Source organism: Chelon labrosus, assembly GCF_963514085.1.
Source record: "Chelon labrosus genome assembly, chromosome: 3".
Taxonomy (NCBI): domain Eukaryota; kingdom Metazoa; phylum Chordata; class Actinopteri; order Mugiliformes; family Mugilidae; genus Chelon; species Chelon labrosus.
Window position 1 is genome coordinate 30,470,595 of NC_140339.1, and position 15,586 is coordinate 30,486,180.

At 40.2% G+C, this 15,586-nt stretch overlaps 1 protein-coding gene across 1 annotated transcript in view; it reads right to left on the reverse strand.

The window, feature by feature from the left end:
- The window catches only part of LOC311485741 (neural-cadherin), a gene marked incomplete at both ends in the record, with an annotated part of 265,222 nt that overhangs the window by 151,028 nt on the left and 98,608 nt on the right, over positions 1–15,586 (reverse strand). The window contains one exon of the mRNA XM_084541334.1: positions 8,071–8,320. Within this exon, the coding sequence (XP_084397460.1) occupies positions 8,071–8,320 (250 nt within the window). The remainder of the gene's footprint in view (positions 1–8,070; positions 8,321–15,586) is intronic.

Consider the following 15,586-nt stretch of genomic DNA (forward strand, 5'->3'; position numbering starts at 1 on the left):
TAGTTGGTCAGAGGTTCATCCTACAGCAAGATAATGACCCAAAACACAAGTCCAAGCTATGCCAGAACTACCTCAGGAAAAAAGAACAAGATGGTAAGCTTGAAAACATGGAGTGGCCAGCACAGTCTCCAGACTTAAAGCCCATCGAGCTGGTTTGGGATGAACTGGACAGAAGAGTGAAAGCCAAGCAACCTACAAGTGCCACACATTTATGGGAACTTCTGCAACAGACTTGGGAAGAACTTTCTGAAGAATATTTGATTTCTATTGTAGAAAGAATGCCACAAGTGTGTTCAGCTGTTATATCTACAAAATGTGGCTACTTTGATGAGTCAATAGGTTAGAATACAGTTTGGTCTATAAATTGATTCCATGATTTCAAAGTCAAAGTCAAAGTCAAAGTCAGCTTTATTGTCAATTCTGACATGTGCAACACATAACAGGATTGAAATTCCTTTCCTCAAAGTACCTACGGTGCAGCAACTTAAACACAAAATGTACAAATATGAAATGTAAAAATATAAGATATATATATATCTATGTATCTATATATACATACATATACACACCCATATACATATACACATATATATACTACACGCATACATACCTAAAATAGAATAAAATAAAAATAAAAATAAAATAAAAACAAAAATAGAATGAGCTACAATAAAATAAAGTGGCTGGTGCGACCCCTGAGTTGGGCAGGTGCAAAGGGTATGATATATGATATATATAATACAGTATATACAATATTGGTCTCTCAGATGAAGTATAGTCCGTGGGGTGGTGGTGGTGGGGGGATCAGAGTCCCAGGTTAGTGTGTGTGTGTGTGTGTGTGAGCGGGGAGCAGAACGGGGAGAGGGGGCAGAGCAGTTAAGGGGGCAGAGCAGGTAAGGAATTGAGCTTCCCGACAGCCTGGTGGATGAAGCTGTCTTTGAGTCTGCTGGTCCTGGCCTGAAGACTCCGCAGTCTCCTCCCTGATGGCAGCAGACTGAGGAAGTTGTGTGACGGGTGGGTGGGATCACCTGCAATGCAGAGGGCTTTGCGGGTGAGACGTGTGTCGTAAATGTCCTGGGGGGAAGGGAGAGAGACACCGATTATCTTCTCAGCTGTTCTCACTATGCGATGGAGGGTCTTGCGGCAGGACGCGGTGCAGGCGTGCTCTCGATGGTGCCTCTGTAGAAGGGGGCCGGTGCGCATGATGGGGGCCGGTGCTCTGGCTTTCCTCAGTTTGCGCAGAAAGTAGAGGCGCTGTTGAACCTTCTTTGCGAGTGATGCGGTGTTGGTCGCCCAGGAGAGGTCCTCTGTGACGTGCACACCCAGGACCTTGGTGCTGCTCACCCTCTCCACAGCAGCACCATTGATGGTCAGAGGAGCATGCTGAGTGTGCGCTGTCCTGAAGTCCACAACAATCTCCTTTATCTTTTCCACATTCAAGGAGAGATTGTTGTCTCCGTACCACATAGCCAGGCGGCTAACCTCGTTCCTGTAGTTGGTCTCGTCTCTGTTGCTGATGAGACCCACCAGAGTCGTGTCATCTGCAAACTTTATGAATAGGTTGGAGCTATCCATCGGTGTGCAGTCGTGAGTCAGTAAAGTGAAGAGGAGGGGGCTCAGCACACATCCCTGGGGGGCCCCTGTGTTCAGGGTGATGGTGCTGGATGTGTTGGTGCCAACCCGCACTGCTTGTGGTCTTCCAGTCAGGAAGTCCAGCATCCAGTTTCTTTTTCAACTCAAACTGCTTATTTGTTCTATGCTTTCATTTCAGAGTGCAATGAGACAATAAACGGAATAATTTTCAGTAAAAAACTGGAAAAAGTGTGGTGTTCTAAAACTTTTGACCGGTAGTGTATATAAAGGCATTGATGGTCAGTGTCTGTCACTTCCTTTGAGCATACATTTGCAGAACTGGCTTTTTAACCAGTGGTACCGTATGTTGGGCTGATGTGTAGCTGTAGGGATTTCCCAGTGTTTTATTTTTTTTTCTTCTGCCCCCCCATCCAATCCCGATCATTTGTAGTAAATTAAAAAAATAATCCTCACTGGTGATTCAAGGCTGTTCTCATCTTACCTGAAGTCTCCTTGAATGTGCACTGGGCAACTGTATTAAGTACAATACAATTCAAAATCAATCCAATATAGACCTATATGCTTGACAATTGAATAGATTAGTAATGTATTAAGATTTTCGTGTTACTTTACAACAGTAGAGCCTCCTTAGTTGTGGAAAATAAGCATAAAGAAACTAAAAATATAGTGGTTTATAACAAAACAAAACACTCTACACTGGAGTTTTAACAAAATAAATAGCCAGCTAAAAAACTTAAATATCTTAAATAGCTCTATGTTGTAGGGCTTAACTCAAGCACTGATACTGCAGCAACAAACACTTCATAACTATCATAATTCTGTTTGGACAAAGCATGATAAAACTATACAATAGAAATGTCTGAGAAGGTTTTCAGTCATCCAGTTCATGATCCCAAAGTGTTGAAGAAAGGCAACTGGACAGCTTCTTGAAGAGATGTTGCCACTTATCCAACTGGCATCTTCAGTTCTAAGGGACTGGTGGTGAGTTGCGGTTTAAAAGGGGACATCTGTGGGTGTTACTCATCAGAAAGAAGAGTTTCTGATGGTCAGTCCAGTTGCATTTCTTTAATGCTTTTGGATATACAACAGCAGTTTCTTCTCAGCTCTGTAAAGTACTTCCAGACAGCAGACATGTTTAGTCACATTCTTTCAGGTTACTTTTTTGAGATAGATACATACTGTGCTTTTATACACTGTGCAAGAACTGTGTAATTACGTGGAACCAGCCATTTTCGTTTAGGTATTTATTGCTGCCTACATTTTTTTTTTCTTTATTAGGTAATGGAGCATTGTTCTTGGATCATTTAGTTGTTATATTAGGGTTCTTTGGCTCCTTACCAGTAATAATGTCACTCTTTTAAGTATAATTTGGCAATGTAGGTCTACACGGATCAGACACAACATTAAAACCACTGACATGTGAAGTGAATAACTTTGGCCATCTTATACGATGTTCTGCTGGGAAAACTTTTGGACCTGGCATTCATGTGGATGTTACTTAGACATGTACCAACTGTCTAGGCACCCCCATCCCATAGCAATGACACTCCTTGATGGCAGCATCCATCCCCAGCAGGATGCTGCCTGACATAGACACACACACAAAAACAGTTTAGGAACAACTAAAAAAAACATCCCAACCCACTAACAACATTCTGTTGCCAGATACCACAGGACACCCTCAGAAGGTCCATGTCCATTCTCTGATGAGTCCCAACTGTTTTAGTGGCACAAGTGAGACCCACACAATATTAGGAAGGTGGTCATAATGTTATGCCTGATTGGTTTATACACACATGTGCAACAGAATGTTGAATTTTGTCCTAATAACAAAATAAAATAACTTGAATATATATATATATATATTGACTGTTAATCCAGTATAAGCTACAAATAGAAATGTAACTATCCTTTTATACCGGTAGTGTGTTCTTTACCATAAACATTCACTTACATTATGTTGGGTTGCAACTGAAAAGGTCCATACTAAGTAAGGTTAGTAGCTCTATCCTCCTCTATTTTACTCTACTCTTTAGATTATTACAGTAAAACATTGCAAAACACACATCAAACCTTTTGGTTGCTTTCCTTAGTAAATCTTTAGTAAATCTTTCTCTGTTTCTCCGTTGTAACCATATTATATTGTGGTACCAAATTATTTTCTTAAAATACAGTAAAAACTACAGCTATTGCAGACTGGTGATATGGCTGACTTTTTACCTGGACATTTAACTTCACCTTGAGTCAACACAAAGCCAAGATCATAACTCAAACCTTGGTTACATAATACAGTGTATTGAATGTAACGTCCCCAACCTTGAATCCATTACAGTTTGCTTCTTGCTCTAACAGAGCTGTCAATGACACTATCACAGTTGTTCTGCAAAGTGTATTATCCATACCAGTGTTAAAATTCAGACATTTTGGCGGTCTGATTTCTTTACAGGCAAACTGCAGACTGTAGGAGGAGGTGAAAAACACTCATCTATACCATTGCACCGCATTGCTACTTTTGTAAGGTTGTTTATATACGACTGTGTTCCAAAATATGATCACAGTGCCATAAGAAAATTTGTGATGACACCAGAGGGAAGGGCAAATAAGTGACGGTGCTGACAGGTCATACAGGAGGGAGGTGGAACAACTATGCATATGGTGTCATGAACAATCTCTATCTAAATAATAAGAATAAAAATCGCAACAAAATCAATAGGGTTCCTGCAACTTCGTTTGCATGGACCCCTAATTGTTAACTTCAGGGCTACCATGGATGGGACTTCTGCTGAAATGACAGTTTTATTTTTGGTTGACATTTTATAGACACCATCACATGGTCTCTTAACATCAACTGCATCCTCAGTGAGGCACAGCAAAGTCTGTATTTTCTGAGATGTCTCAACAGTTTTGGCAGGAATACCAAGACTGTTGTGAACTTTTACAGAAGTACCATCGAGTGTCTTGGCAGGCTGTAACACAGCGAGGTTTGACAATTTGACTACTCAAGACTGCAGACTGCTTCAAAGGACTGTGAAGACAGCTGCAAAAAATACAACCACCACTTCAAAACATACAGAGTACACGGTGCAAAAGGAAAGCTTAAAAACATCATTAAGACGCTCGTGTTGAGCTCTCACTCCTTCCATCTGAAACAACATTACCAGAGAATCGAATATCACACCACACATTCAGTAACACCTTCTTTCTACAGGCAGTCATGCTGTCTGAGCAGCTGACACACCCATATGCATCTCACATTGTTGTATTACTCTGTATCATATATGCTGTATATAGTGTAATGACTACTATGTAAATCTGTGTCCTTTGTGTTAATGCAGACAGAGCCACAGCACACGATTTGTATTGTGTGTCTTAAACACATGACATTTAACTTGAAAATTAAGAACTTGAAAACTTGAACACAACAGTGCACGCATTTATGCAACAGTGGATGCCACTGAGGGTGGTTTCCGTGGCAACGGGCAGGTGGTGATAACAGGGTTCTAATGGCAAAGTGACAGCACACAGATGAAAGGTTGGGCAGTCTGTCACTCACCAGGAAGTCAGAGCCATGCAGCGCAGAGGAAGATATAAGACTCCAAGTATAGAAGTCATGAAAACATGAAACAACATATATGTTTTCTGCACCATTGTCACTTTCCAAAGGATCACAATAACACTGTTCAGTAAAACTTTTAGACTTGAACTGACTCAAACTGACTGGCCACACACACACACACACACACACACACACACATTGATATTCATTATCACATGCTTCCAACTCCAAGAATCAATACAAATGGGCCACATTTTCTGCCTGGGTAATGATATATTTAATGACCTCTCTCTCCTTCACTCTTTTCTTTCTCTCTATCGCATGCACTGACTCAAAACCCACGATTCTCCCACACGTCTTCACTAGCAAACACAACATGCCAGCATGCACAACATAAGGAAAGTAATTAATTTTATCTTAACGGCCCCTACTAGATTAGTTTCATCAAAGACAAAACAGATGTGTTTGCTCATCCGTACTCTTGTGCGCACATTTGAATGTATATGAGCATGTGTGTGCGTGTGCCTGCATAGTTGATTCTGGAGTGTGTGCATCCATGCTTGAATGATACATCATAGATTGTCAAGAACTATTTTTGGGGCAGCTATATTTGAGGGGTGAGGGTTATAAAAGAAAAACTGACTGATTATTCTGCTGTTGCTGACAGTAAATCAATCCAACCCAATCCACACACACACACACACACACAGAGGAACCCCCTTCCCCGGTGAACAACATAAACACATGGATATCAGATGCACGATGCATGAATGCACTTTATAACTACATCACTCAGTCCATACCAACAGCCCACTTTACTGGGTCCTTCTCAATTACTGAATATGCACACACACACATGCACACAGTTTGGGCTCAGGGCCTCCTGAGGTTGCTGGTGGGCATGGTTGATTGACCCTGCCTCACCAATCTGCCCAGTTCTCTGCCAGAAAATCAACCAATTAAAAGATGCAGGCACCACAGCAGCAAAGGGAGGGGGAGGGTGTTAATGGCAGCTGCACAGCTGAATTGAAAAGCAGCTGTGAGGAGCTAACCTGACAAGGAAGGACGCTCTCTCGCTCTCTCACTCTCTCACTCTCTCACTCACTTTCTTTTTTTATACTTTATTTTTCAAGTTTTTTTTTTGTTTGTTTTTTTTTTTTTTTACAAAACATGGGCAGCATTAGTGTAATGAATAAAAGTGGTTATGGGTACAATAAGATGTGACAAAATAATTCAAATGCTAACCACGTATTATCCTCATTGATATAAAAAGAACAACATAAAGAAAAGAAGAAAAACAAAAGATATATTCACACATTTATGTCTGTGCACCTGAACACATGCGTGCACATGTTCACTTACACTTACTCATATGCCCAAACAATAATAAACATACACAATTGCACACATGCATATGGGCACATTCACAGGAACAAAACAGGAGTGAGCCATGGGGTTGTGAGTAGGTTGTCACTGATTACAGCAACATGGTCACTGTTTTTCTTAACCAAACTATACAAGGCATTAAGACAAGTTATCACCTCTTCTTGTTTTATAGGTGCTCTATTTTTCCCAGAGGGCATCACCGTTGTCCCTTCATAATCTGAGACTAAAAGTCAGTAGTTCCATAGTTTGGATGTCTTTAATTATGGCTTCCCACTGATTAACCGTGGGAGGTTCTGTGTTGAGGCATCTTCTTGTTATGGCTTTTTTGTTGGCTGCCATGAAGATTTTTAGGAGGTATCTGTCTTTTTTGGCAATTCTGCGTCCATATTACCCAGGTAGAATGATAAACAGGTGAAATTAAAATGATACTGCAAGACTTCACTGATAATACTTTGAACTCCTTCCCAGAAGGATGTAAGAGTGGGACAACTCCAGAATATGTGTGTATGATCTGCCATACTGTGTATACAGCCTCTCCAGCATGTAGGTTGTAGTCCTGTTTGCTTAGACTTTTGGCTGTAGTGGTGATTTATATGTTAATTATATTTGTCCAGTCTTCAGAAGTACACAGTCCCAGTTCCCAATTCTTTTCCCATTTCACCTTAATAAAGTTTGCTGAGTGACCTCTTAATTCAACTATATGTCTATATAGTTCGCCAGTGATCTTTATAGGCAGTTTTGTATTACAGGCTTTGATAAAAATTTTGATAATACCTGACATATTTTCCTGTATAAGTCCTTTAATGTTCTTATCAAAGTAGTGCTGGAGTTGGAGGCACCTATAGAAATCCTGCCAAGCAAGGCCGTATCTATCAGATATGATCTTGAAGTCTATGAATTCCTGGTTTTCGACTTCTAGACATAATGTGGAGAGTCCTTTTCTCACCCACTGAGTGAAGCCTCCATCATTTGCACCTGGTTTGTAATCTGGATCATGGGTTGGCCACATTAAAATTCAACTTTCTTTCTGAATGTTAAGTTGTTTCACCGGGCCAAAGCAGATTTCTATAGAGAATCTAACTGGCTCTGCATATCATGTTGTTTAGCCTCCACTGGGCTTCCTAATAAACTCTGTATAGGCCTGTCTGACAGTGATAACTCAACCTCAAGATCCTCTCACTCACTTTCACTCACACATCTACATCCTAAGTGAAGTAGCTCTGGTTGAAGTTCATGTATTTTATGTGGCTTATAAACCTTTATGCATCGTCTGTGTACAGAGAGAAATAGATTTGTATGATGATGGTAATGTGAGTGTGCCTAAGATAGTGCCATAACCAAAATGACCCTCACTGTCAGTGATGATTAAGACACAAGGTACGAGAGCCAGCACCTTTTATCATCAAAGAGTATGGTTATAGATAAAGCTAACCATAATTTCCCTTTCCTACCATCAAAACCTAACTGTGTAATATCCCACAGACACTAAACAACTGTGCATGAATCAGGAGATTAGAATCCCAACTCTTACTTACATATGTTGGGAGAACTCCGGTGCTTCATCGTTAACATTAGCCATTCTAATCCGTACTGTAGTTGTGCCAGTGCGAGGGACCTCCCCCTTGTCAATGGCCATGACAACAAACTCATACAGATGATTCGGTCTCTCGTAGTCCAGACGTCCCGTGGGGAAGATGGTCCCGTGAGGTGAGATAGTGAAGTCTGGGCTCAGGGTGTAATAGGTCAACTCTGCATTCTCTTCTGAGTCACAGTCATTGGCTGACACTAAAAATTAGAGCATAGATGTAGAGAATGGGGAAAAAAAAAAAAGTTAGAGGAGCTAAACAAGACAACACAGAGGCCCCACAGACATATTTTCCTATGAAGTATAGAGAACACATAAGGCTGACCGTGGCTAGTCATATTAATTTCATACATTTTGTGCAACCTCCGTGGATGGAAGACAAAGGTCTAATAAATCATTTAATATGTATCGACATTCTAGCCAGTAAGATAATCCACCTACCATGGCTGCTATCTTTGATTCCGAGCTCTGTCTTGATAAACCAACTCCTTACATCATAAAATAGATAAAAACATTTTCAAACTCTCCAACCAATTGAGTCTTTCCATGAGGGGAAAAGTCCTTTATACCATTGAAGTTCCCTGTATTGAGACCCTCCCCAGTCTTCATTAACTCTCTTGCAGATGGTTCAAAATGCAGTTTCAATGATGCTGACTTGTACTAAAAAGTGAAGAGCCTTTCACCTCGGTCCTACACTCTCTTCACCAGTTCCCTGGTCATTCTAGAATTCAATTTAAGACCTTGCTGATTGTTTTTAAGGTTCTTAAAGGCTGGGCCACATCTTATATTACAGACCTTATTCACTGCAACTCAGCTCCTAGGTCTCTTAGAGCTGACAACAAATCTCTCTTGTATGCCCCACAGCCAAGACTAAAACTAAAAGGTGACAGAGCCTTTGCAGTTGCCATGGCTGCAGAAACAGTTGCCGTTGGATATTAGATGTACTTCTTCCAACTCTGTATTTAATCCTCTGCTAAAACACATTTTCATTCAGTGGGCCTTTTTGGGTCTACTAATTCAACAATTAGTTGTCATGTCTATTTACCTGCATATGCCTATTTCACATTACTGTTGTCGTTGGTGTGTTTTTTACTTTTCACTTATTACTTCCTACTATATTTACTGTTTTTTGTGTGTGTTGTTTTCTTTTTGAACAACACTTTGGTCAGCTTTTGCAGAGTCCACACGTCAGTTCAGTTTTAATAACTAATAATAGCTCAGATTATCTATTCTGTTCTCATGCTATGTGGCATATGCAGTAAAGGGATGGCGCTAAAAGAAGTGATGTTCCCACTACCATAAGGGAATAAGTGCTATTTGCACAGCATGCATTGAAAGGACTGTCATTTTGCAACATTTCTACTTCTGCATCACACATTGGGAATCCATGGGGCCAGGCCTCGCCTGGCCACAAATTGATTGCCTTGCTAAAACAGAAAAGACCACCAGGGATTTGAATAAGCATATTTTACACTAACAAGAACATTTCCCCATCAAAAGCTCAATTCCCCAATTCACCTTACACTGCATTTGGCCCATACAGAAGTGAAAGCGCACACACACACGCACACACCACTGTTTGAATCAGTTACCAAACTATAATTCTTTATTGTCATAGCGACTTAAGATTCAAATTAATAGTCTGAAGTGTGTTAAATTAACAAAATGCCCACAAAATGAAAAAAGGTTTACAAACTTTCTTCACATGATTTGTTTTACTGCATTTTAATACAGTCCAATTTTATTTGAAACATATCTGATTAATAGTAAGTAATATGTAGAATATTGTTCCAAGTACAGTAGCAATGACTAAAATTGTAGACTGTGGGCTCCATCATTGCATAATCATAATCTTAACTATAGTCAGTTAAATTACAAAAATCTAATGTATGCCTTAAGCTCTAAATTGAACTGCATCAGAGGAAGGCATCGTCTTATGTAAAAAATATATTACAAACTGAACTGGTCGTGTGTGTGGGCTCTGATATGTTTGGTTAATTTCATCAGGTGTGCCTTGCTGCAGACTAAACATTTAGACCAAGACCATCTGAAAAGGTGGCATGTAGTTTGCAAGCAAAATCCTGTGCAATTTGTTTGTGGTATGTAATCAAGCTACATTCAAAATGAAATCCACATGCTGATAATAAATGGTCAGGAAAGTGGACACCCAGTCTGTAAGATATAAAGGACATATAGCCAGTGTTTGTGCAAGAACATTTGGTAACCATAGAAACACAATTGAATATCATCAAGTGACTGCAGGGACCTAAATTTGAGAAGTGTTATTTTTTTGTCCTCTTCAATCGCTAACACTTTTGAAATACAGCACTATCAAACGTTTGTCATCAGCTAATAGATGAGCTGGAATTTCATAGTTGGTCATATTTCCTTCCTGTAGCAGTGTACATGTGTGATATACGCATCAAATCACGTATGAAAAATTGACATGTTTGTCCAGAATTGGCTGAACTTTTTATATGACTTGCTCTGATGTTTGAAAAAATGTGCTATTTCGATTTATGTCAGCCTTGCGAGCTGGAAAAGAAAAATTATGTGCGTTTAGACTACACCACAGCCCTGGTTACAAGGACTGACATTTTTCTAAACTACTACTGAAATGCAGCTGTTTGGCTGCAGGGAAATGATAAACAGCCTCTCATCCGATGACGATGGGTAGAAAATGAACTGCTATAAGTAGTGTCAGCCCAGATTCCAATTGCATGGAGTAGCCAAACATATGAAACATAAGAGTCAATATTTAAAGTACTAAGTACAGATTTTTACTCTTCAGGGCACCATTTGAATGTTTATTTATCAGTAAGTCCTTAAGTAATCTTGAATCAGCATTGTTGTGCTGGCCTCACTACATGCAGCGGGGTAGCAGGACACTACATTTCTGGCTGCATCTCCCAAGTCTTTCTAGCACATAATGATTTTAGACTGAAGATGGGAAACTGCGGGATCCTCAGATCTCTATGGAAAGCGAAATAATTGGCTTGCTTGGTACTGCAGTTTATTTTTTTCCTAACTTGGCGAGTACACATGTATTCACTCTCATGGTGGAACTGATTCTGGGACTACAAGGACATGATTTAGCAAAGCGATGCAGGAACCCTATTACTTTGAACTCATTTAATACAATATGGTGCCTTTTAACATAGCATAATTACAAGAGGGGGAAAAAAATCTTTATTTTAGGAGGTTGGTCTGTTTAGTTATAGATGCAATCGGAAGGAGATTGGCTATTGTCTTAATTGTAACATAAATTCAGTTTTGTTTTTTAGGAAATCTAAAACGGGAAAACAGTAAGTATTTTTGGAAACATTACACCTTGCATGACCATTTTTTCATTGGACTAAATTTAACAGCTAACTGATTTTGTATAAATCTGAAAACACTGTTTTCCGGTAGACATAGGATAGGTTTTTATGGGGGCATGTGTGTTTTTACTCCACTAACAGAAGTGTGGACAACCCTATCCCTATCCAAAAATCCACAAACATGCACAGAGATGGGTGCACACACAAAGGGCACAGCAGGGGGAATATTCTCGCCTCCCTAAGTGCACCTGTTGATGGCAGAAAGCTGAGAGCATGCTGTGCCTCCCACAACATACACCTCACTCCATCATTCACTCATTTACTTTCTCCCACATTCACTTTCACAAACTCACTGGCATTTTAACAGCAATTTCTGGCATTGCATCAGCCAATGCAGTTTACTGTTCATAACCAAAGTACTGATCTAGTCCTGTTTAACATTGAACTGCTGAGACTGAGCTAAAAAATCCCTTTGTGTTTGTACTGAATGGATTTCTTGCACACAATCTCTGTTGACATCATGCAGTGCCCCCATAGCTTTTCACTGTGTGCTTGTTGTAAGCCCTTTGAGTGCTCTGTGATAATAGTTTTAGTATGAATTGATTTATTTTTTTGTTCAGTATGTAATTCATTTACAGCATGTCTATGCCCCATAAAAGCGCTACAGGGCCTTGACGAGGCATACTTCAAAACAGTCAACGCGTCTCACCAACTAAGTTAAAAAACCACGGGCTAATTTTATTTCAGCTACAGTGTACATCTCTATCAAACCAAGCCACTACAAAAGGCAACTTGGCGTAATCCTGACTAGAAATAAAACCGTTTAGAGGAAGCTATTGTGTACAAAGTCAAATGAGAACTGCTACGTGCCGAGTGTTTCTGCACGTTTCTAGTGAGGTTCTTTTCTCTTCTGTACTGTGTGCTCACAGGTGCTGCCCTTCCCTTGTGCCACAGCAGGTGCTTATCAAGCGCCCGTCAAGGAACGAGAGCATAGAGGCAGAGCCAGTGGGCCATTCTGGACAGCGACTTTATTGGCTTGTTGTACGTGAAGAGAGACAGAAGGTAATGAGCAGTCTTAAGATTCAAATTAAGACAGGATGACATGGAGCAAAGGGCGCAGGCTGGAATCAAACCACGCGGCTAGGGCTATAGTCTCCTTTATGGGACGCCTGTTGCCTAAAACTTGCCTAAACAGAATTTAACAAAAACATTCACACTTTTCTGTATAACCCCATGTTAAATTTTACTAAATTATCTTTAGAATATGCAGATTCACCTGTAGAGCTTTCAGAAGATACCAGGAGATTTTACAGATTATTGTGCCTTTAGTGTGTTGGTGTTTTATAACAAATTTTTCCTATTATCAAGTAGGGGCACTCTGATCAGCATTTTTGCTACACATCACTATTTCTCACAGTGTCTGTTTGAAGCCACTTCAAAAATGACTTATTTTGACAAAAGGTGTAAGAAAATTCAGTTACTCGGGAACACTGAACCTGGATAGTTGACAAATTTTTAAGTTTAAAAATGAAATGAATTATACTAAAGCCACAAAAATAAATTCCAATAGGCTAATAGACGGAACAAAATCTATTTACTTTAAATATCAGAAGGCTAATGGAAAAAAACAAAAACTTCTTCTTCTATAACATGAGCTGTGGTACGGAAAAAAAAAAGTCGTTCACTATCAACACTTCTGCACGGTGCACCTAGGTAGTGGAAAAGCTTTTTTTGTTGTCATGTCAAAAAACAAGCGGCTGTCCACTTTGAACAACGACTGACAGGTTCATCTGTTATGGTGCTTGGTTGCTGACGCCAGCATATAAAACATGCAAGGAGCCAGTTGGTGGTACTTTCTCTGGGGACTTGGGGTTATACGTTCTGCTGCTGCAGTCCATTGACCAGGACATCACAAAGCAGACGGCGTATCTGAATCAATTTTGGGTGTGCGCCAGGAAATTATCTCACAGTTCTTGCATCATCTGATCAGCTTCCGATTGGCCGTTATAGAGGTGGTCGATCAAATCAGTTTGGTGGAGTAATGGTGGTGGTTTGGTGGGATAATGGTCAGTAACCTTTTGATTGGAGCACCCTTATTATCAGATAGCCTGTTTAACTAATGATAGTGGCAAGGAGGATGGCAGTGATGACAATACATTTCACTGCAGTAACACTACACCGCCCACAATGTTTTCTGCCTGAAGTCGAAGCTAATGAGCAATGCCAATGAGGTGTCATAACTGCAGGCATTAATAATTTACATGCTGCATGCAGTGGGTGTTCCATGCATTTAGTTTTTGTAAATAAACCAGCTTGAGTTTTGCGTAGGAAATGTTGTTTTATTGGACATATTTGCATTTTAATGTGGCTACCAGAGTAGTCTTTGTGAGTGTATAAGAATACCATGAAATACTTTTTTGTCAGTTGTGTTGGCAGGCTGTCACTGCCTAACAAAGCTTGGCCTTCTCAGTGTTAAGTTACCACAACAGCGACCATTACCATTTTTTCCACATTAGATGGAACCTAAATGGTGTGTGGACTTTGGGTTGTTACAGGAGAGGAGAGGCTAGAGGGGCTGCACTGATGGAGGCAACATTGATTTCACGGATGCCAGTGTTGACAAGTACCTACTCAAGTATTTACTGACCAGTCAAAACACATGAATGTTAAAAAAAATTCTGTCACTCCAGTTTTGTTCTGAAAACCACTGCAGCGGGGCTTCTTAAACATTTGCATATCACAGACCCCATGGAGGCACACATTCGCCCACTGAGCTGCATCTGATTTAGTTTCATTTCCAGGGACACAGAGCACATTCAGTATTCAAACGTCTTAACTTTTTCACATTTTGATATGTTGCAGCTTCCAACTAAAATGACTTAAATTCATGTTTCTTTCTCAACAATCTACGCTCAATATCCCATAATGACAAGGAAATATCAAAGTGCCATTACCATTCAGACCCTTCAGTAGCATTTACAGCTGAGTCTTTTTGGATATGACACAATCAACTTTAAACTCCTGGTTTTGGGGATTTTCTGCAATTGTTGTCTACAAATCCAAGCTCTATCAGGTTGATGGGAAACAATTTTCATTTTTTTTCCTGAAAAGCGTGAAATTGCCAACCCCATGCTTCACCATTGATGGTATTGTGCAATTGATGAGCCAAGCTGAGTTTCCTCCAGATGTGATCCTCAGAACAGAGGTGAAATAATTCAATCTTGGTCTCATAAGACCATAGCACCTTGTTTCTCACAGTCTGAGAGTCCCTCTACTGCTATTCTGCAAACTCCAAGGGGACCTTCAGGAGTCTGTAACTGAGGAGATGCTTGCGTCTAATGTCGCGGTTTTCTTTCTGGAATTGGCACCCATCTCAACTTTAGAGCTCAGCCAGAGTGATCATTGGGTTCTTGGTCACATCTCTTATTCCTTAATTATTCACTTTACGCCAGCTAGCCAGCTCTAGCAACTTCCACAAACTTCTTCCATGTAAACATTTTGAAGTCCAACTTGCTTGCTATCTCTGCAAAGGAGAACAAAGGATGGACTGGTTTCTTCAGATCTGCATCGTCAGAACGCGGCACAGCGAAAACTGAATTCCTTATCGGAACCATAACTCTCCCCAGCTGGCTTATCAACAATGTAATTGGTAGTTAACAAAGCGGCACACACATATATGAGCTCCTTTCCTCTTTTTTTCTCGTAGACAGGCAACTAACTGGGCTCACACAGCTTATTTAGCGTAATTGTGTACACTCAGCTAATCACAGAGCTGCTTCACACTGTCATCAGTACATGTACTGATTAGGTTTGTCCACTGAGCAGTATTGTGACTTTTCAGAGTTACTGGGTAATTGGCTTCACCACACCACTGATTTAATATTAGATCAAACAGACACAAGGTCCTACACGCTACTAACAATTCTCCTTGCTAACCTGGCACCATTAGCCTAGACAGACAATACACTTGGACTACAGTTACTAATATATATTAAATATTAAATGGATAGTTCAGTGTATGTTAAGAGACTGATATTCTCATTTTATGAGACTCATAGTTTGTGGCCACCTGAGGCTTGGTAACTCATATAATTGGTGCCAGCGTGTGGCCCAACACCACTGTGCTTGTGCTTTGTTTTTTTGCAA